At 47.4% G+C, this 20,837-nt stretch overlaps 2 protein-coding genes across 3 annotated transcripts in view; one reads left to right on the top strand and one right to left on the bottom strand.

The window, feature by feature from the left end:
- Positions 1-84: 84 nt before the first annotated feature.
- On the bottom strand, positions 85-2,925 carry LOC123988472. Its single transcript, XM_046288714.1, is given in 5 exon segments — positions 85-334; positions 603-773; positions 775-905; positions 1,203-1,438; positions 2,790-2,925. Coding segments are annotated over 5 exon segments (924 nt in total).
- Positions 2,926-12,926: 10,001 nt separating this feature from the next.
- Positions 12,927-20,837, top strand: part of LOC114876834 (transcription factor Sox-2) — a 239,927-nt gene continuing 232,016 nt past the window's right edge. For both annotated transcript variants that reach the window (XR_006830065.1, XR_006830066.1), the window contains exon 1: positions 12,927-13,878. The gene's annotated coding sequence lies outside the window, so the exon portion shown is untranslated. The remainder of the gene's footprint in view (positions 13,879-20,837) is intronic.

The raw sequence follows: 20,837 nt of genomic DNA, 5'->3' as shown, positions 1-20,837 counted from the left end.
TATTCTCTATCGAGCAGGCCAAAAAAAGAAGGCTGTCGGCCACCTCGATCGAGCATCCCCCGTGGGTCCAGGTCCATTGTGATTTTAATAAGCCTTATGCAAATTACAAATGAAATTGTCAGCGGCAGGCCCGCGGTCCATTCTTCGTCGTTGATGGGGACAATTAGAAGAGCTTTGTCCGGCGACCACGCGTTGTCCGGCTGCTCGGCAACTTGAGTCCCAACGAGAGGACCGCCCGCCAACCCCTAATGTTTGTATCCGGTCCCCAGGACGTTCACTTCCGATCCGACAGTGCCTCGCTGTTCGCTGACCATCGACTTCTTCGACGGTGCTTCTCATTATTCTACGTTACAAATGCTGTCGAAACTTTAACGCTTCTCGAAGAGAAGATTATTGTAATTACGTCATCGACATTTGGTCAAAAACTCATTCTGTTCGATCATTCCCGGAAGAGGAAAAGCGGCAGAAGTCGCGATGCAGGGCGGAAAAGCGGAAGAGCAGGCAGGAGGAGGTTGGAAATCGAACGGAGGAATCACGGAGGCTGGAGGTCGATGGTTTGGGGTGGAGATAAGTTTTTACGGTAGGGTTACTAACTTACGGACTCGGCATTGTCGAGTTCCCGGTGACGGGAGGACAATGCGCGTTCGGGACACAATGCTTCACTCTGGAATCTGAAGGCAGTCTTGACTATCAACCTGCAACCACCCTTCGCATCTGTGTCTACCAATACTCGCGGTCCTTGCACGTACCACCCCACCATAGCTAACATACACCCCCCCGCGTGTCCTTACTTTCTCATTCTGCCATCTTTGATTTTTCGAATCGTTCCCAAAAAGGATCTCCTTTGTCATCGATGATTTTGGGAGGTACGCAAGGTCAAGGCTGGTCGAGTGGAAAGGATAAGTCTCAGGGTGGATCTTCCTTGTCCCAAGAACTCGCGATCGTTGCAGTCGACTATCGCGATGGAAGAAACAACCCAAAGACGATAGGAGAAAAACGGGACAGATAAAGAGGGTGTGGGATGAAGAGGGAGGCTAAGGGAAGCAGAGACAGACGTTCGAGCATTTCAATCGCTCTTAGGCTCTCTCTTTGGCTTGGCTTTTCCGTTTCTTTCTCGCACAAAAGCTACATTGTTTCGTCCCTACTACGTTCATATGGACGCGGGCTAAAATACTCCTCTTTTCTGCCGGTAGCACGGATACACGCGAAAGCAGGCCACATACATAGGTACGCGACGCGTAGGTATACGGCAAGAGCAACAGAAACGACGTCGCTACCATCGTCAGCAGCGTTCGCTGGCATACAATCCTTTCTCGTACATTCAATGCTCGTCGCCCACTCGGTATCCTTTTGTCGCTGTTTAGAGCTCTATAGGCCCGGTATAACCAGCGTCCCGGTACTCGCCGAGTACTTTCCAGCTTAATTCCGTATCGTCTAACTGGACCGTGGAGAGAATCGTCTGTCTGTTGGTCAGGAAACCGTGCATTCCGCGAATTCGTTTCGGCTTTCCTCTCCTTTTATTTTTTTCTCCACCTGTACTCGGACTAGATTAACGGCGGATCGGTACGTCGCATGGAAATCGTGTTGGCAATTACGTTGAAAGAATGGCTGATGGAGGATCAAAGCGATGGACCAGCAGGGAAGAGAAAGAGAACGGTGTCTGATTACCGAAACTTGATGGACACTATAGGGTATTTATTAAGGTCGTTTATAATTGGATAAGTGGTGGCCCAGATGTGGACGATATTCTTCACCCTTAAGCTTAATCGAAGTTGAATGTAAGGAAGAAGAATATTTGTCTCGCCCAATTGTGGCTGTCCTCGAAAATCCCCTTAATCGTACCGACCTGAAGCACTTTTATTCTTCTGATACCTCGAAGATCCTTTTTTATCGTACGTGCCTAGCTGGTCAAATCGCTGGTAAAGATGAATACAAGCGTACGATTTTCTTGCCTATTCTTTCCTCTAATCTTCCCAAAGCTTCTTCCATTTTTGGGACCGATGCGTTAATCAAAGCTCGGTTAAACGCGAGGGAAAAATCCTCGTCTAGAGGCGGGCATGGTTCGCGAAAGGTCGCGCAAGGAAGGAACGCGAGGTTAGAGCGCTTTACAGGCGGATACAGCAAGAGTGTCCTGCTCTCTATTGATAAACTCTCTTTCAATAGACGCGGATGCTGGCCCCGCTGTTGAGTATCGATAATATTGAAACTCTGAATGCTTCTCGGTTGAATGTCACAATGCGCCCCGGTGATTAATAGACTTCCGCGACTTTTATCGAAGTAAGATGTTGCATTCTGACGGAAGGACCGTGTACCTTCTCTTCAAATTACACTATTTTTTACGCTGTCTCCCCTCGAAACCTTATTTCTAATTCAGGAGAAAAGTACGAGGTATGGCAATGCGATGCAACCCGCGTCTCGTTTGAACGATCGGAATAAAGCCGTCGAAAGTGAGGCTCTCGCGGTAGCAGCACCCTGCCACCCACTATAATAATACCTGGCCGAGTGTATGCACGCTTATACACGGACGGCGCATCTATACATGGATGCAGGAGAACCACGGGGCTGGCCAGTGCTCTCCTTTGTCATTCGACGAAAGCCTTTGTACCGATTATCTGCATACGCTGCCGCGGCGCGGGTACGGCTTTTCAGCCATCTCCTCTCTCCTCCCGGTTCCTAGCTTCACGTCATTTCGCCGTGATTCCACGGACTAGCTATACGGGACACCCTGTATACACACGACGAGGTTGCCGCTTTGAAGGCTCGTAATAGTTTAGCGTAATCCGACGTACCTGACTTGGCTATTAGAACTCGGCCGTGCCTGGCAATCATGTAATCCACGCTCCTGTTTTCTCCTGTCCCTAGCCAAACTCCGATGGCTGAATTTTCAGCCGGTTTAATTGGATTTAATCGAACAACACGCGACATAGGTGTTCCCTTAACGGTGACCTTCTTTGGAAATTCGCGGCTAAGATTTTCCTCGATTTCACGCGAACACGGTGGATAAATTAATTAATAGATCCCGGGGTTCGATCGAAGAACGTATTTCCAATATCCGTCTCGAGGCAGAAACTTTTATCGGTCTTTCCCTGCAACGCTTTCTCCCCGCAGTGCTCCTACGACTCCCTACTTTTTTTTTCTTTCCTCCCTTTCCCGTTTTCGCTATCTTTTCCTTTCCTTTTTAACTCCTTCTCCCAGGCCCCACACCCCCTCGTTCGCCTTCCTCCCGTGACTATATTCTTTTCAGTATTCACTGTGCAGTTTCTTGTACCGATACTTCCTTCTTTCATCGTCGCGTCATTCAAGCTTTTGATGCCGCGGCGACAAAGCTCTTTACTTCTTTCCGCGAACGAATGAAAGCACGGAACGATGCCGATGTATACCTGCACGTATATACGTCTGTATATATGTATTTACTACTCTCTCTCTCTCTTTTTGCCCTACCAATGTACACGTGTACACGAACGAAAAAGTGTACACGCGGCACACTTGTCCGCGAGCAAAGGAACACAAGCTCGGTCTCGGAAGTTTTGAGCATCGAGCCGCTGGTACTTAAAATATTCGACGGCCTCCGAGGGGGAGAAAAAAAGCGATCGTTGATCCTTGTATTTCCAAGCGTCCTCGACTTCGGCTCGATTGTTGGCTGTGTTTCCGAATAGCCCCGCCAAAATTGAGAATTCAGGTTCGGTATGTAACCTATATTGACTACAAGAAACCGATTAAAATTGGTTTCAGAGCTGGATGTCTTACCGTTTTCGAGATATCGTGGTAAGGTTAGGTTCCGTGCGTGCGCAGTATCGAATAGCGCATGCGCAGTATTGAATAGCGCATGCGCAGTATCGAACAGCGCATACGTAGTCCCAAAGTTGCAAAAATTTCTTACCACGATATCTCGAAAACGGTAAGACATCCAGCTCTGAAACCAATTTTATTCGGTTTCTAGTAGAAAATTTAGGTTATATACCGAACCTGAGTTCTCAATTTTGGTGGAGCCATTCGGAAACTTATCCCGATTTTTTCTTCAGCATTAATTAACACGTTCACTGATATACTAAACACTTGCAAGATTACATTAATCATCGATACAATCCTTGGTAATCCGTATCACGGTACAAAGCAAAGGTTGTTTCTGCTACGGTAATCAACTTGAGGCTCCAATCTAATCAGAGATCACATAGTTTACGTCGATCGTACGATTGATTCCGATAGTTATTCGTCGCCGCTTTATCGCTAGATCAAACACCTCGGATTCGTGGAAGGAGGAGGTAAACGCGTTATCGAGCATCGCATTAACGCGTTGCACAGCCGTCGCCAGGGCGTTAAAACAATGCCGTACAGAGCCGTTAACTCGGTGCACACGAGCACGCTGGTCCTTAATGGATCAAGGTGCTTAATTCACGAGTATCGACACAGGCGTCGCGATGGAGCCGATAGTTATAATGCCATGCGATACAGAAGGGGTGTCGCGGTGCTCTCTTGGAACGACGAAGACGAAAACCCGTGCGGAAGAAAGAGATGGAAGGATATAGGGGGTGCGCGAAGAGAGGAGAATATAGGGGAAGTCCCTGTCCACGAGCAACTCGCTGAAATCGCTTGTTCGCTCGCTCGCTCGTTCGCCAGCAGCGTCATCATAAGACCTCTTTGTTCTCCGGCAATTTCAGCGGCATTGTCACCGTCAACAATGTCCACTTGACATTCTCCCTCTCGCTCCCGCTCATTGTTAACCCATCCTCCCCGCGATCTCTCTTTCGATCGTAAAGTTCGCAGCAGCTGGACGGCATGCGTCGCGATTCCTCTCGCGGACACGCCTTAAGAGTTTCTTCTTTGATCGTGCTTGATTTCTCGATCAAAGATGACCATCGACACGGTTCGTTCAAATGTCGCGCCATCCGCGACCTTTGCTTCCCGTCCGCCCTGTTATCCTTCCAGCGATCCTGTCTTTCCTTCCACCTTGCGTTCCTGCTTTCCACTTCCTCTGTCCCCTATATCTCTTCGCCTCTCTCCGTTCAGCACGCTCCTCTCTTTTCCATCGTTATCCACCGGTCTTCGTCGCTCTTTCAGCCCATCTGTCTATTGTCCACATTGTTACGCGGCGGCATCCTCCTTGCTCGCATTGTTTCGGCGCATTGTTTGACGGTGGCTCGCTCGTTCGTCCTCCTCGGCCGACGGCGACTCATTGTTTCTCCTCGTTGTTGCACGTTCTTCCGTCCGTCTTTTCGTTCTCTTACCTTTCAGCATCGTGAACTTTGCCCGTCGACTTCCGAGCCGCTTTCTTGCTTTCGGGAATTAAGTGGTTTCCCGATGCCCGTCCACTCCTCGACTCGTACCACTGTTCCCCCGATCGTTCTACAGAACTGGACGTTTCCTTCCTCGTTTTAGCCTAGATTCGGGGTAAAGAGAAACGAACGATCCACCCGTTCGTATCTTCTACGAATCCGTAGCGCTGGAAAGCTGTCGAATCGGATAATCCATCGGCAGGGGTATCATCGTCCTGGAATACACGGTACGCGTTTAAGTGTTGGGGTACACATAGACAGAGACACGCGCGTGCGTGTCTCTGTGTATATTTCGTGAGAGTGGTGGCGCTTTACTTATGGAACGCATTGTTCTATTGTGCACGGGAGATGAGCGCATTACTGTCCCTTGTCCCCCTTTTCGAGCAACCCCGAGACAATATCGTGGCATCGTTAATCAGGCATCGTTCCTGGACGAGCCACATAGTAATTCGCGGAGGTTTATGCTCGCGGAGCACGCATTTAGATTCACATCCCGTCATGGCAGGTGATACTAGCTCAGACGCGATACTGGAAACTCGATAACGCTAGTTATAGACTCGGTTTAACGGTCCGACTGACGTGCGACATCTACCTTGTGCCCTTCTACCGCTGGCCATTTCCTCCTGACTTATTCTAACGACGACTCGGTTGTTGGAAATTTCTGATCGCTCCGGAACAATCGTTAGACAACGTTAACGCGTCCGCAGCAATTATTTTGCCAGACTTTATCGGTCGGATCGAAAGGAAAGACACTTGGTTACTCTCGGCGAGGAATCGATATCGATGGTGTAACTCGTAGCTCTCTCTATTGTTGTAACAACAGGGAGAATAGAAGCGCGAGTCGCGAACGAGTAAAGAGGTAACGGGGATACGAATGGGAGGGTGGAAGAAGAATACGAAAAGAAAGAGACGAAGAAGGGTGCTCGTGCGTGTAAAGCACACGTATATATGTGTATTCGCGAGCGGGAAGGAGTAGGAGGTAAAGTGTTCGCGACGAATCTATGGAATGGGGTGGAAGCACAATGCTCCAACAATGACGCTATTGTGGAAACGAATAACACATACTCCTGCGCTTTACCCTCGTCGTCAGGGGGTAAGCTCCGTAGCTGAATCAAATGAATACGAGAGTGCCATCGCCAAGACACAGTTTCGAGCGTTGGATGTTGCAAGGAAAAATCTGCAATTAGAAACGCGAAAAATCAGCCGGATCGAAACGGGAAACGATTCGGAAATTTACGAGACCGGTCGTATTTCGAAACTCGAACGATAACAAACAAGCAGCGACGTTATTCCGTTTCATATACGAGCGAGAATATTCGGAACGCCCGAAGAACTTGCGCGGGGTAGTGGGTCGTGTAAGCCAGTAGTTCCGGTCGCTTATGCGTCAGACGGCACCGCACGTCTCGCCCTGTTTCCAGGAAATAACGAATATTATGAATGTAGCATGGCTTATCCGGAGAACTTTGAACGCTTTTGTTGAAGGACAAGAAATTCTAATCGATGAAATATTAATTTTTGTCCAACGAGATGAAACGATCCCTGCTCCCCCCGAAGTACTCTTAACGTTGAAAAAGAAAATGAAGAGAGTTTTAAAAGGAAAGAAAGAAAGGAAATAACGACGGCCGATAAGATGGCGGAAATAGGTAGCTCGCGGTGCATACATAAATAAAGTAGCATCATCGGAATGGTTCGAAGGGGCAGAAGGTCGACGAGGAGGTTTAGTCGAGGGCAATACCGCGAAGGGGGTAGGTACGTAGGCAGATTTAATTAGCATGGACCAACGGAGGCCCTCGGGGGTTGCCGGGGGCGCGGACGAGGGCAGTTCGAGCGTTAAAGTTAAATGACGGTTGGCGGTTGCTTATTCTTCCCGGCAACTGATGCTTGATAATCTGCGAAATCTCCCCCGCCGGCTCTCAATTCTGCTCGATAGTTCGCTGCCTGTGCAGGCCAATTCTCTCAATGGAACAACTCAGCCACGGACTGACTGGCTTAATTGTAGTTGCTACGTCTCTTCTACCCCGATTTCGTTTTTTTCCCTTCCTCCCTCTTATCCTGCTTCGGCAGTCTATTTCTTCGTACCGACGCGAGTTTCGGAAAATCGTCCTCGTCGATGAAACGCAATTCCAGATGAGAAAATTCGAAAATAATGAAATAAATTTTAATTAACCGACGTTCGATTTTTCAGCAACGACAAGGGTAGTTTGCTGTTTGCGTTTAGAATTTATTCACCGAGCGTACATTTCGCGGAACATTCGGTGGAAAGGATCGTCGTGCAATCGCGCGAGATCCGGCATTAACCTATTCCGCTTTGTCGCGTGCGTGTAGCACCCTTCTCCCTCCGGGGGATCCTCCATCCCTCTTCCGCTCTTTTTCGCCGGCCGACACCCATCCCAGAGCCAGCCATTCCCCGCGCCTCGCCTTTCCTCCGCAATTTTTCCGCCACATTTGCCTTTGTCTCGCGACAACAATGCATCGCCTCTACTGCGATGACATAAAAATATGTGCAACGATGTCTCTCTCGCTCTCCCCGACCCTCTCCTTTCTCTCCGTCTGTTACTTTTCCGCTTGTCTCTTCTACCATCTCCAGCCACCACCCACTAGTCACCCTCCCTTCGCTCGTTCTTCTTTCGTTCACGTCATAGACGAAACGTCTGTTGGCGTCGCGCGAATTAATTCGGCTTGTCGCGTCGGTACGTTGCGCTGTCGCGATCGAGTGATTTCCTCTTTGCGACGTGGCTGCCGATTCGAAACGCGCCGGAGTTGTTGTTCCGTGCTGTTATGAACTGGCGACATTTCTTATTCGGCTGATTCATAAACGATAGGAAAAATAATCGCGAGGAAGGTTGATTACCGTGGACACCTGTGCCCGGTTCAAACTCTTAGACGGAGAGGGGTGCGAGAAGGAAAGGGGAATATTGTTCTCGACGGCGACGCGGCGCGTCGTCCTCGGAATTTTCGTCGTCGGATGCTCGAACAATGAGCATGCAAATGATCGGCCGAAGATCGATATCGGTTCCTGGCTACGATCTGAATTTTTCCGCGACTGGTACCGGGCGGGGGGCAGCTCTGCCCTTTCGCCCCCGCGGTAGACAAAAGGGGGCCGGCACCGGTTGACAATGGCTCGATGGCATTACGTATGCAGGCACAGGGCTCTGCTCTTTTCGAATTCGTTGCATTCTGCCTCTGCCTTTCCGTCGCCGCCCTCTTCAACCCCCGTCCAATCTTCCTCCTCCTACGCTCGCCCACCGAACCTCTCTCTGTACCGACGTTTCGTTCTTCTGCTCTTCGTTCTCCTCAATCTGCGCCCATCCTCGCGGTTCCATTCTGCAAATTGCAATCGCCAATCTGCCGACCCTTTGTCTCGTTGCTCTTTTTTTTCTCCTTCGCCCTTCGCCCACGCTCGTGGAAAGCGTTAATTGAGAGGGTGCAACTCGATGCCGGACCTCCTCTCTGCCCAATGAATTCTTCTTTTTTTTTTTTTCAAGTTTTCAACCATCCTTCTCTATCGAGCAACATCCGGGAAAGGAACTTTTCCTTTGCGAAGGCTCCGCGGAAAGATGCAACGGCTGCGGGTGAAAATTCGAGGAGCGTTTCGTTTGTAAGGCAACGCGAGATGTAGAGGCTTTTATATAACAAACAGCATCGCGCGGAATAGAGGAGGCGAGGAATGAGAAATCCAGGTTGAAAACGACAGGGAGAGAGGGAGAAAGGGAGAATGGGAGAAGGCAAAGGCGATGGGACGAGAACGACGGGTGCATAGAATCTAAACTGCACAATGGATGGTAATATCGAATGGTAGGGAGTTGCCGCGTACGGTGCCGGTCTATTCAATGCAATAATTATAAATTGGTGTCTTTCAACTGGGCGGCAAATCGACACGTAACGAAGCCACTGTAACTGCATCCACGGCGAAAACTTTGCGTCGCTTTTGATTCTCCACCCGCCGCGTCGCGCTTCATCTACCCTTCTATTTCTATTTGAAATCCCCGCTGGACGCGCGAAATCGCGAAAATACGGGGAACAAGCGGCCGGTGCATTTATAAATATCCTCTCGCCGTTGGCCAGCCTCGTTTCAACCGGGACGAAAATTGCGTTTAATATCGATCCTCCGCTATCTGATGAGCGAGCACTAGATCCGATTGAATCGAAAGGAAATTAACGACGTTGATCGATGCACGGATCTGGACGAGGCTGGTTGATACAAAACGTGTCATCTGGATCGCGATCATCCTTTTTCCAATGTTACCCCGCGTGCAACTTTAAACATTTCATTAAAAAATTGATTGCTCGAAAAAGATCGTTCAAACAGAGTATATTCGCGAGCAAGAAAAAATCACTGTTCCATGTTTGACACGTATAGATGTATAGACAGTTCTGTAATTAGGGCGAAATACATGACTCATCGTTACACAGTCCGTGCATACAGGGGTTCACCAAAACATGACTCAGGTACGGAACCACGGAGCACAGCCCTGAGGCAGTTACCAACTTAATGAAGCTGTTTTCCGTTTAATTAGAATCCCACCGTGATCCTTCCATTCTTAGGCGGGTCTCGCGGTTAATCCTTCCTACCGCAATATTAAGACGCAGCTCGCTCCTTACAAAGGTAGCTGCGTGCACAATATCGCGAGCTATATTTACCGGGGCCTTTATGCACTTGGAAGCATGCACGGAAGTGCGCACACGTCGCTTCTAATATATACAAAATCGTATATGAGATACTGTCTTCGAGATTTTTATTACTTTCGAATCCGCTAAAGTTGCATCTTTCCGTCTGACACAGTTTCCGGGCTCTCCTTAGTTTCGCGGGAGTTGGAAAGATTTTTCGAAGAACGCGATGGGCGAAATTACGCGAATTTGTTCGGCGAAAGGCAGAAAGACGGTGTCGATTCTAAGCTGGAGTCGAGGTGGACGGCGCTGGTCGTCGTCGTCGTCGTCGTCGGCGGCCATGCCGTGGGCCCGGCGCTCTTTTATTTCGAAAACAATGGAAGGGCGCTTTGTTTCAGGCATTGTCAGGCGGACAGTAACGCGCGCACAAAAGTTATAATGAAACGCTATTTATTTAAATGTATAGGTGCCACCAGCGAGCCCCCCCGTCGGCTTTCCTCCACCCTCGCGGTCCACAAACCCGCCCCTTTGTGTACGTGCACCAGCACCAATACCCTCGCCACCGTCCCAGCCGTTCTTATTCCATATTCTTTTATCTCGCTATCACATTTACGGTGCCATTCTTCCCGCGGCAATTGTCTTCTTCAGGCGATATAAGGAGCGGCGCGTGCGCCAACCGAGACGCGTTTTTCAGTTCGCCGATTAAAAATCGCGAATCGATGTCTGGAGAACCAGGACATCGGCTTTCAAACACCGTCTCCTTTGTCTTCCGTCGTTCGACTTTCGTCTTTGTGGAAACGCTTAAGCTTTTCATTAAAATGCTTTGATTCTTAAAGCTTTTGGCTCTTTCAATCGAATGTATTCTAAATTGAATACCGCACCGCTACATTTTTATAACTATTCGACACTGAAACGTTAAGGTTTCTGAAATCAAACTCACCTGTTGTGCAATATTAAATATGTTTAATTAAAATTTTGTAAAACTAAACTAGGCTAAGTTAAATATTCTAAGGAAGTTCACCCCGTTCCCTTCTCTTCGACTTTCAAATCCACCCTGCTCGCTTTTCCTTCTTCAACGCATAAGACCTTTTTAAAAACTTGCAAACGATTTGGTTTTATATTATTTATACCTAAACGTCCTTAACGTTACAATAACATTACAATTTATGCTTCGAACACTACAACATCGAAAAAAGTTCGTAGCAGTATTGATTGCAATTGTTATTCATGGCAAAAATCCAAGTTGTCAGTAGAAGACGAGATGAGCACCGCATGAGAAAGCAGTACCGATAACAATTGGATTTTATTGGTGATCCAATGAAGAAGGTAACTCGATACGTCGCTGGGGGACGCCTAATTGATCGAGGCAAATAGAATGATGATTTTATGATGGTCCAAGCCAGTCGGGATTTTCATCGTCTTGATCCAGCGACGCCGAACGGGGAACATTTTTCGAAGCGTCCTATGGAATTGAGATTCGGATAATTCGTCTAATTGTTCCGGATAACCGGCCGCTAAATGAAGATCCAGGGACAATGGAAGAATTAACAGAGACAGAGAAACGCAGAGTTGCGTTTAAGTGGGAACAACTGTAACAATTAGATGCATATCCGGAGATCTTTGGAACGAATGCAATTAGATACCGCTGGACAAACGGCTGAATTATAAATTGCGTCTCATTCGAAGAAGAAGACAACGGGCCGGGCTTAATAATCGTTTCCTGCGCTCCTCCAACGCCTGCGCAGAAATGATTGCTAATTTGTACCGCAGGGAAAGAATAGTTTGCCACTTGGACGGTGTATCCGTGCTCTCAAGTGTGATTTATTCTTGTCCACCGGTTCGAGGAAGGAAATTTCCATTCCATGACGCTTTCTGCTCGGAATAATTATCCTGACCAGGATGCTGTAATTCCATTTACGGTCTAAAGATTTATAGAACTCTGGTGCATCTACTTAAAAGCCAATTCGAGAGACAATTCAGGGATTTTTTTCAAGGAACCTTCTTTCACGACGCGTGCAATTTATCGCTGAGCTTCGGAGACGCTCGAAATTACGTTCATGGAATTTCGCGACAATGCCCATGGAAGTTTCATCGCATTCTAGCCCGTCGGCCGCGATGCATATGAGCCATGGCGCATCCCGCTTCCCCGTTTCTTTATCCGTGTAATAGAAAGGAAATGCGTCTTTTCTGGCCGACGTCCTTTTTTTCTCGACGTTCCAAGTTAAAAAGGAGTCGCACGGCACCTGCGAACTGACGCGTCCTTTACGAATATGCTTGGTGGCAGGGAAGAAAGGGGCACAGCTCCTTTCAGCGCATCGAATGAATCGACAACGATGATATCGAGGGATTCGATGTAACAATGCGTCTTGCCGTATGGTTCGAGTTCATTTTTAGGGTGGGCGAACCTGGGTGCCTCGATGTCCGAAGGGCGAGTCTCGAGGGGATCTCTGTTTCCCGCGATTCGTCTGTCCTTTGGGAAACGATGGTCGATTAATCACCGATCGATTTAATTATTTCCAGAATTATTTCAATTTATCACAACCACCGGAAAAGCTTAAAACACCACGATACTCCTGTTCAACATCACGTAAATAATTCTATTCTAAACATTGAAACAAAGAGTGTTTGCAGTACCAGTCTCCCAGTTTTTTATCGTATTAAAGCACACGCACGAAACAAGCTCTGTATTCAACTTCTTGTGTCAATTGTTCTTCTTTTCCTTTGGAACAATAAATGTGATTCAATAGCATAATGAATAGCAGAAGCTCTTTAATTCCTGCTCTGTATGTATTCTGTTTCAACCAAGCGTTTTAACAAAGTGAGCTTTTTTGCAAATGCTGGTAACAGAGTATACGGGTCTTCTAGTAATTCCATTTTGGTCATTCATCCTGTACTTTCTGATAAAAACTGCTTCGAATTTGATTAATTCCTTCGAATCTATGTATCTGATGCGCGTCCTACCGAGTCGCTCTGTGCGGCGGTGGGGGAATCGAGGAGTGGGGGAAGGAACCGTGGAGCGACGATCAGTTCCATGCGGCGCGCGACACGGCGAAGTACGTAGGTGGATTTCTCCGCGTTGTTTATTCGAAAGTAGTTTTTCCGGGTTTTCCGCGACAGTAAAAGTGTGTCTCGATTAAATTACTCCGTTTTCCGTTCAAGTGCATCGAAGGAAGTTCTTTACCGCGAACGTAACAGTGTGACAAGTGACGACGTGCTTTTTGACAAGTGACATGTCAGTGCCGGTTGCCGCGTTGACAGTTTCAATTACGCCGGGAATGAAACGAAGGATTGTTTAAATATAAAAACGTTTCGTTTAAAACGGTATAATCGTGTGAAAACAGTTTTGATAATCGTTTGCCGGAATTTCTTAGGTTAGGGACGCGAGTGTTTTTCGTGGACCGGACGCGGACGTGGGATTAATTCGAAGACGATCAGGTCACGTGGTACAGGAGCAGCCAATAGGAGCGCGAGATTTGTTTTAGTTTTTCATGGGATATTTCGTTTAGTGAACAACGCGGCTGCGTTCGACGTACGTGAATCACGGCCATGGAATCGTTTAAGTGACACTCGAGGGAAAAAAAGTAGTCGTTCGAAGGACGGGATTATCGGTGGATTTTTGTGTCGCGAAGGATCGGGTAAAAACACGCGGCTAGATGTTCGTTAACGCGTTATCGCGGACAAGTGGTGTTTATTATCCTTGGTTATGTTTACCTCGGCCGTTTCGCCGTGGCCAGCGAGCAAGCCGAGACAATTTCAGCGGGTGATCGTGGTTTCTCGGTATCGCGTGTGAGTGACGCACTGACGCGAGGACAATGCTCGGAATTTCGGTTTTGAATTTTGCCTGACGTGACACGCGTCGACGAGGCTCGATGTAGTGCGCGGATTGCTATGACGTTTGGCTTTGACTGAGTGGCCGTTAGAGTGCCGTATCTCTATCAACCCCCGGCAGGATCTGATTTATGTTGCCGTGTACCAAATTCCCTTCGACATCCCACCGGTGAGTACGCATTTTAATTTACTGTTCAGCGGCAGGCCAGTGGCCTGCGGCTACCTGCGAGTAGGCGCCATTCCTTTGCGGTTTCACAAGTAACCGCTCCGTGCAACCGTAGCGCGTTGCGATTACATTCCTTTTTTTAAACAATAGCGATTAGATAATAATATCTGGTTCGAGCTGTACGGTGAATATTTATTTAACGTCTTATCGCGTCTGTACATTCTGATATATAACCTTGCTCGATCTTTTTCCATTGTGTTAGACTATAATAAAATTTTATCTAGACATAAGATCTAGACATAAGAGAGAGTTGAAAAATGCGCATTCGCAACTCCCATTCGTCCTTTTAAAATCCATCCGAAGAATCACTTCATTGTGGGGGAGGTCTGTTAAAATGGCAAAAGGAGAAGAGAGACGGACGAGAAGAAAAAAAATAAATAAAGAGTTTCATCCCTGGGAAACGAGGAAGTGATCAGCGATGCATAAGCGGCGGCCGATACAATCGTGCGCCGCTAGAGAGAAATTGAAATTCTTATCCGAGGCGTGCGCGGCTGAAAGGCTCTCGCGAATCGCATAAAGGCCTCATCAGAACGATCGCTCGAATATCCTCGTTCGAGTCCCGCCGAGGCAAAACGTTCGGGTTCGGGGACGTCGAACGGCGGTGGATGAGGGTGAGGGCCAAAAACGGAGGAATAAAAATAGGTGGAGAAGGGTGGGGGGAGGTGGAGAGTAGGGGGTTTGACGGAAGAAGAGAGGCGCTGGTGGAGGTGGCGTTGGGTATAGCTGCGGGTTAGGCACACAGGGGAAGGTGGTGGTTGGTCGGGGGTGGCGAGCATAGAGGGTGGGCAACATAAAAGGCCAGCAACCCCTATTCCACGCAGGCTTCAATTGTTTCGGCTAGGCAGCGTTCATTTGTTTTTCTTTGCGTGCGCTTTTGCACGCTCCTCCAACCCCCTTCCACTCCTTTTCTCTTCCTCATCGACCTATACACCTTCTATCGTGTCACCTCGTCGTTTCGTTATTCTGATTCGTCTTCGAGACCGTCTTGCATCAGATTGCTCTCTTAGAACCGTTCTACTAATTGTTCAGGGGTTGTGTGAAATAAAAAAGACTATAGAGTAGAATGGTCGTGCATGAACTGCACAAATTACTTTATGGCGGGGGCCATAAAGGGCCTGTACAGAGCTCTGCAGAGCCAAAAAATAATTTAGTATTAATATTTTTTGAATGTCTAAAGCTTTCACCGGCTAAGGCCTTTTTTTATTAGTACTTTTTCGCTGACTAACCTAACCTTTTTCTATCTAATCGAAACTAAAAGAAAGCTCCCGCTGTTGATCGAACGAGTTAAAAGTTGTACTGTGTAATCCGCGCAGGAGGAGCCTAACTGCCATAAACTAATTTGTGCAGTAGAATGTGAGTAAAGAATTATATTCAAAGAAACGGTGGAAGAACTATGAGGGCGATGCGTATATTTATACCTGGAATATTCGCAAGCGTCCCCAAACCCTAATTAGCCGACTTGCTATAAAAGAGCCAAGAAAAGGAACCGGCTATTTCCCAATATCTTTAGGACGTGGAGTTTTCTTTATTTTTATTTTTGTTGATACAATGTACGTTCAACATCAGAGCACGTCCTCCCCTTCGTTTCTCGCTCATCTTGATCACCCTCGGTGCGCGAGGTATTAAAATCGTCTATTGTCATCGCAGACCGAAGGGGGTGGTTCGCCAGTGGTTTCAGGGTAACGCGCAGCGGTCTTGACGCTACCGCAAGAATATCATGCTTTCGAAATTATACACTCCTAGTTTCCTGTTTTGGATCTTCCTCTGAAACTTGTACGCAAGACCTGTAACCACCTGTGAACGTGTGAAGATGCACGTGACCGGGCGACGTCTCGTTACCTCTATTATCCTTGTTTTTAAAACAAACTTCGAGGTTTAATCATCGCGGAGATAAAGAAACTCCACCGGTTCACGTTGAAATGAATAATCGAGGGAAGGTCGCGTGGTCGTTAGCAAAGGTAGTTAAGGATCGTCGAGACGAATCGGTTTCACGAAACAGAAGGCGTGGAGAATTGAATATCCCATCTAATCGACGTGGCCCCGTTCGGTTTCGGACTGTTATCCGGGACCATTCGGAGAGGCAGATGTTACCGAAATAATTATAATTTACACCTGTCCGTAATAAACGAAAATTCAGCTCGGTTAGTCGAAGGTAAAAGCGATAGCGGCGCGCGGGATGGTCGGTGAATTAGGCGGTGTCATCTGCAGGCGTGAAATTTCGGCTGGGTTTAATCGTAACGCCAACAGCTGACAGGATCGACGCGATAGCCTATATAATAACCCTATTGGCAAGCTACCTCGATGACGGATCGTCGATCAATTAATCAATAATTTCGACTGCACTTCCCGTTGCAAGAACCATTAATGTCCGCGCGTTTCCCGCTCTCGTTCAATTGGAAATCCAAAAGGGATGTCTGGGAAAAGTTGTTCAGGGAATCGGTCGAAGGACATTGCCGAAGACTTGTCGCGTTTCGATATCGGACACGAACAGAGGAGATCACAGTTTGCTTCCACGCGTATTCGGCTAATCCTCTATTCGACGTTCTCCAATAACGACAGTACCGTTTAATCGGCGCGTTCGTGTAATTGCCATTTCATCGTGTCGTCACGTAGTCGTCCCGCGCGTATTTTATTCAAGAACGAACGACTGGTAACGAGTCATTAGCCGCGATTCAGGTTTCTTCCCAAGGAACAAACTCCTTTTCCCTCTGTACGCCCTATCGATTCTGGCCGTTGAATCCTTCATACAGGATACGTCCCTCGCGACACGACGCGGTGCGGCGCGGTGCGGCGCGGCACACGCGAATAAATCGTGGCTTCGTTACACCCGACTCGAAGGCGGCAAACAAATAGGGTTAATTCCACGTGCGCCCGCTAGTCTGAATACGTCGTTTCCGAATGGAGGTAATTTCGGTGACAATGTGGCCTTTGATTTCATAGAACCGCACGGTTGAATGACTACCTCCACCCGGCCACCCCCTCGGCCACCCCTCCAGCCCCCTCCCCGCTTCTCGGTCCCTTCAACTCCGCGAAAACCTTCTTCCATCCTGCTGCAGCGAATATACATATAATAAAGTAAAGTCAGCCACCGCCGGCTCCGGCCAACCCGGCCGAAAGGACTTTATTCAGTAACTAGCGATTCATGCGAAATCGCGAATCCGTTTCTGCCCGGCTTCGCTTCAACCTGCCCCTTCCTTCCAACGTTTCCTTTTCCCCTGCCTTTCCACGCGGCTTCTTTTCTCTATTTCCCCCCTCGTTTCCTATCGAGTTCGACACATTTCGTCTTCCTTTTCGTCGACCTGCAACGATCTATCGATGTGGATCTGTGAAACGAGGAGAAGGAAACAAGAAGCGTCGATTCCTTTGAAATCTCCTGAGATTCAATGGATTGTTTACTCCGAACGGTAGCACTCGAAAATCGTCAGGCGATCCAGAGTGGAGGGTTTAAACAAATCGCCCTGTTGGACAAACGATTGAACGCTCTTTTCCTAATGCAGAGGAAAGTGTATCGCAGCGGGTGGCAAATATACGCATTATGCAGATCGATGGGAAAGAGCACTCTCCTTGACGCAACCCTAACGAAAGGTGATGGTGGAATTGTGTCCCTTATTTTTCTCGAAGCTGATCGAATTCTTTTAAAATATAACCTGACATTTACGATTTCAATGAACCTCGAGGGTGTCGAGGGTTCGAAAAAGATTCGAGAAGATAATCGGGAACGATGTTAGGAAATTTGCGTGGCTGATGACGCGGCTATTTCTCGGTTGCATTTCGCGCCGGGGCCCCTGGAGGAAATTTTCAAGAGGCCCTGTCACGTTCACGTCTCGCGGATACGTAGACGATAAAGAGGGGCAGAGGGTGGCGGTCGGTTGCTTTGCTAGAACGAGAAGAACCCGAACCCGTGGGGGGAGAAGAAGAGTTTTCGCCGCATTCGGTACTCCTCCGGCTTGGAAATATTTCCGAGGATTCAGCGAGTTTATTAAGGCTATTCAGAGCGCGTCTGCCTCTGAGACAGCATTGTGGATACAATTTAGTCTTATTCATCCCTTCGCGGATGTCTAAATATTTTCAACCCCCATCCCACCCTACCGTCTTTCTTTCCTCTCTCCCTTTCTGGGTCGTCCTCTTCTCACTCTCGTTTCTCTTTCTACCCGGCTTCTATGGGACTTACCCTGGCGCCGCGTCGTGTACCCTCCTGCCATCGCCGGCTACATTTGCCTTCCTTCCACCTGCACTTGAAGGACACGAATCCTTTGAGTCCTTCAACGCGAATTTCCTTCGCGGTATATACATTCCTAAGTCGTGGAATACTTACTACCCGTAAATTCGCAAAAGATGAATTGATGAGAGATTTTCTGTCTTTATGCCATTCGAAAACGATAAATGTCTGATAGGGGAAATGAATTTGTCGAGAAGCAATTACCGAAGCACGCGGTTTCGCGTCGATAGGTCGATCGAAAAAGAAGAAAAAAAAAGAGGAAGTCACTGCAGAGCGACATCGGTTCGATCTTGGACAGTCGAAAGGTTTCACCGTCTTCCTCGGCTATTCTAAAGCGTTCAACCAAAGCCGATGCTTCTCGTTCCGTCTCTGTTCACCGGGTGAAATTAATTTTCCAACCCTCCTTGTTCATCTCCCTCCGTTTCCTCTGGCCCCTTTCTCTTCTTCGTTGGTCTCGCTTGAAGCACGGTCGCGATGAATCCTTCGACATCAAACGATTCTTTCTCGAGGCGCGGCTCTCGGCGGCCATTGTCGCGGTGGATAACGCGTTATGTAAAGCGGGTTCTCTTGCCTCTTCCTCCCTCCGTTCCTGGACAGTTTCGCACAGTCCCGGACAATCAAAGGAATCCTATCTTCGTCCAACAATACCACGACCCTCGCCTGGCCGATAGCTTTGTGGTGGCTCTTCGTCTAACATCCACCACGACGATGACGATGCCAACATCGTCGTCGTCGTCGTTTAAATTTTGCGGGAACGTTGCTTCCTGGCCTCGTGCATCCCCCGCTTCCTATTTGTCGTTAACGATCGTGTTCCCTTTTCCTCGATGCTTTCAGAATCGAACAACTTTGCTTTAATCTCTGACACGGATTTTTCAAGTAAATTGCTTCTTCAGGAAACACGATCGTCCACAATGTAAACGGGGTGAATACGTAAAGCTTGCAAAATTTGATTACAAATCCAGCCTTGGATTAATTTGGATAATGTTTCAGGAAAGATTAAATCTTCTCCTCGTGTAATCTTTCCGCTGGACCGCAAAGTTGTCGAGGAGAGTACATAGTAAGAAAAGCACCGTCGATGATCAAGAAAGTCGAAATATCAGAAAAATGAAAACGCAGACGTACCCGCGGCTCCCTGTGTCTCTCCCTCTTCTAGTCCGAGGGAAGGACTCTGAGGATCCCGCCACTCTTTGAGTCACTCTCGCTTCTCGCATTGTTTACAGAGTGATGAGTCTTCACACTGGCGCGAGTGCGCCTCTGTCTTTCTCCCTTTTCTCTCGATCCGTCTCCCTCGGTCCCATTTCATTCCATTCTTCCGCGTTCCCGCCATTGTTCCGTCGTTCCTTTTATACGGAATAAAGTATCAAGCGGCCTGGCACAATGTACCCCTGTCTTTCTGGGTTCCCTTTATCTCTTTCTCTCCTCCGACCGCCCACACCCCCCCCGCTCTTCCACCCCTTTCGCGAAATCTTTGTGCTATCGTCATTCCTCCCGCAGCGCAGCAAGATCGCTTTGAACGTCGCCGATCGTTTCTCGTTCATCAAACGATGGGCCTGAAAAGGACGTTTCCGTTGCCACGAACACGATGAGCAAACGAAACCTTCCTATACCGTGCGCGCTCCTCGACGTCCTTTCATTTCTCCTGATTTTATTCCGTTCGATCCATTGCGCGGGGTGGAAAGGGTAGAATACATCGACGGTAACCAGTGTTTGTCGTATGAGATCAAAACGAAAGGGTTGAATGCTGGAGGGGTTAAGTACCTGAATCTGGAGGAAGAAAAATAGAATAACGATACGGTGTAAACACTAGGGATGAAATATTTGAAAAATACAGTGATTGGTCAAATTGTTAGACCCATAATATGAAAAGTAGATTCTTCGTGTTTGTGTGGAAATAGAGCCACGATTTTAAGGATTTTACGTTGAACGACTTTGAATCAATAATTCTCCATTAATAATATACAAAGAAATACCTATAAGAATAAACAAATATATTTAAAAGATTATATTTACATATGTATGTTAGTATTTCGTAACGCCGCCTTTTGCTACAATTACTGCCTCAATTCTTTTCATTTTGATTACTTTATTTCTAGCCCATACTTCTATCAAACATTGAATCAATTGACATTTATTACTAATAATAAATGTTCCTACAAATTTTCGATGGGGTTAAGGTCCGGAGAATTTTCAGGCCAGTCAAGAATTTTCACTTTATTCAACTGTGTATTATAATTTTATAAATATCAATGCATTATTAAAAAATAACAAAAACTCCGTTTAACTAGGTTTTCATTTAAGAATTATGCGAGTGGCTTTAATAATTTGATCACCCACTGTAGGTATATTGTGAGAATTTTTCAGTTCTTAACACGTCGAACGCTATGGGGGTCACTGGTGACCGGCTCCGCAATTTACACACGCTTGAATAATTAAAAAAAAATAGAAAAACGTTATTTTAAGTAATATTGCTATGATACAAATAATGTGAAATGGCTTGAAATTTGGAATATGAAAATTAATTATTACTGTTCTTAGTAATTAGTGCAAAAAATGCCCAATTTCACTGTGGCGTTCAACGTGTTAACTGAGAAAAGGACACAGGGTAAAGGTTCGGTGTTTAAATTCAGCTCTCGTGACGCGTAACGTCTCGCAAGATCTTCACGTCGAAAGAACTCACCCTCTC

The sequence above is a fragment of the Osmia bicornis genome, chromosome 14, assembly GCF_907164935.1.
Source record: "Osmia bicornis bicornis chromosome 14, iOsmBic2.1, whole genome shotgun sequence".
NCBI lineage: Eukaryota > Metazoa > Arthropoda > Insecta > Hymenoptera > Megachilidae > Osmia > Osmia bicornis.
The sequence above is the reverse complement of the archived record's forward strand: the minus strand, read 5'-3'. Positions and strand labels throughout refer to the sequence as shown.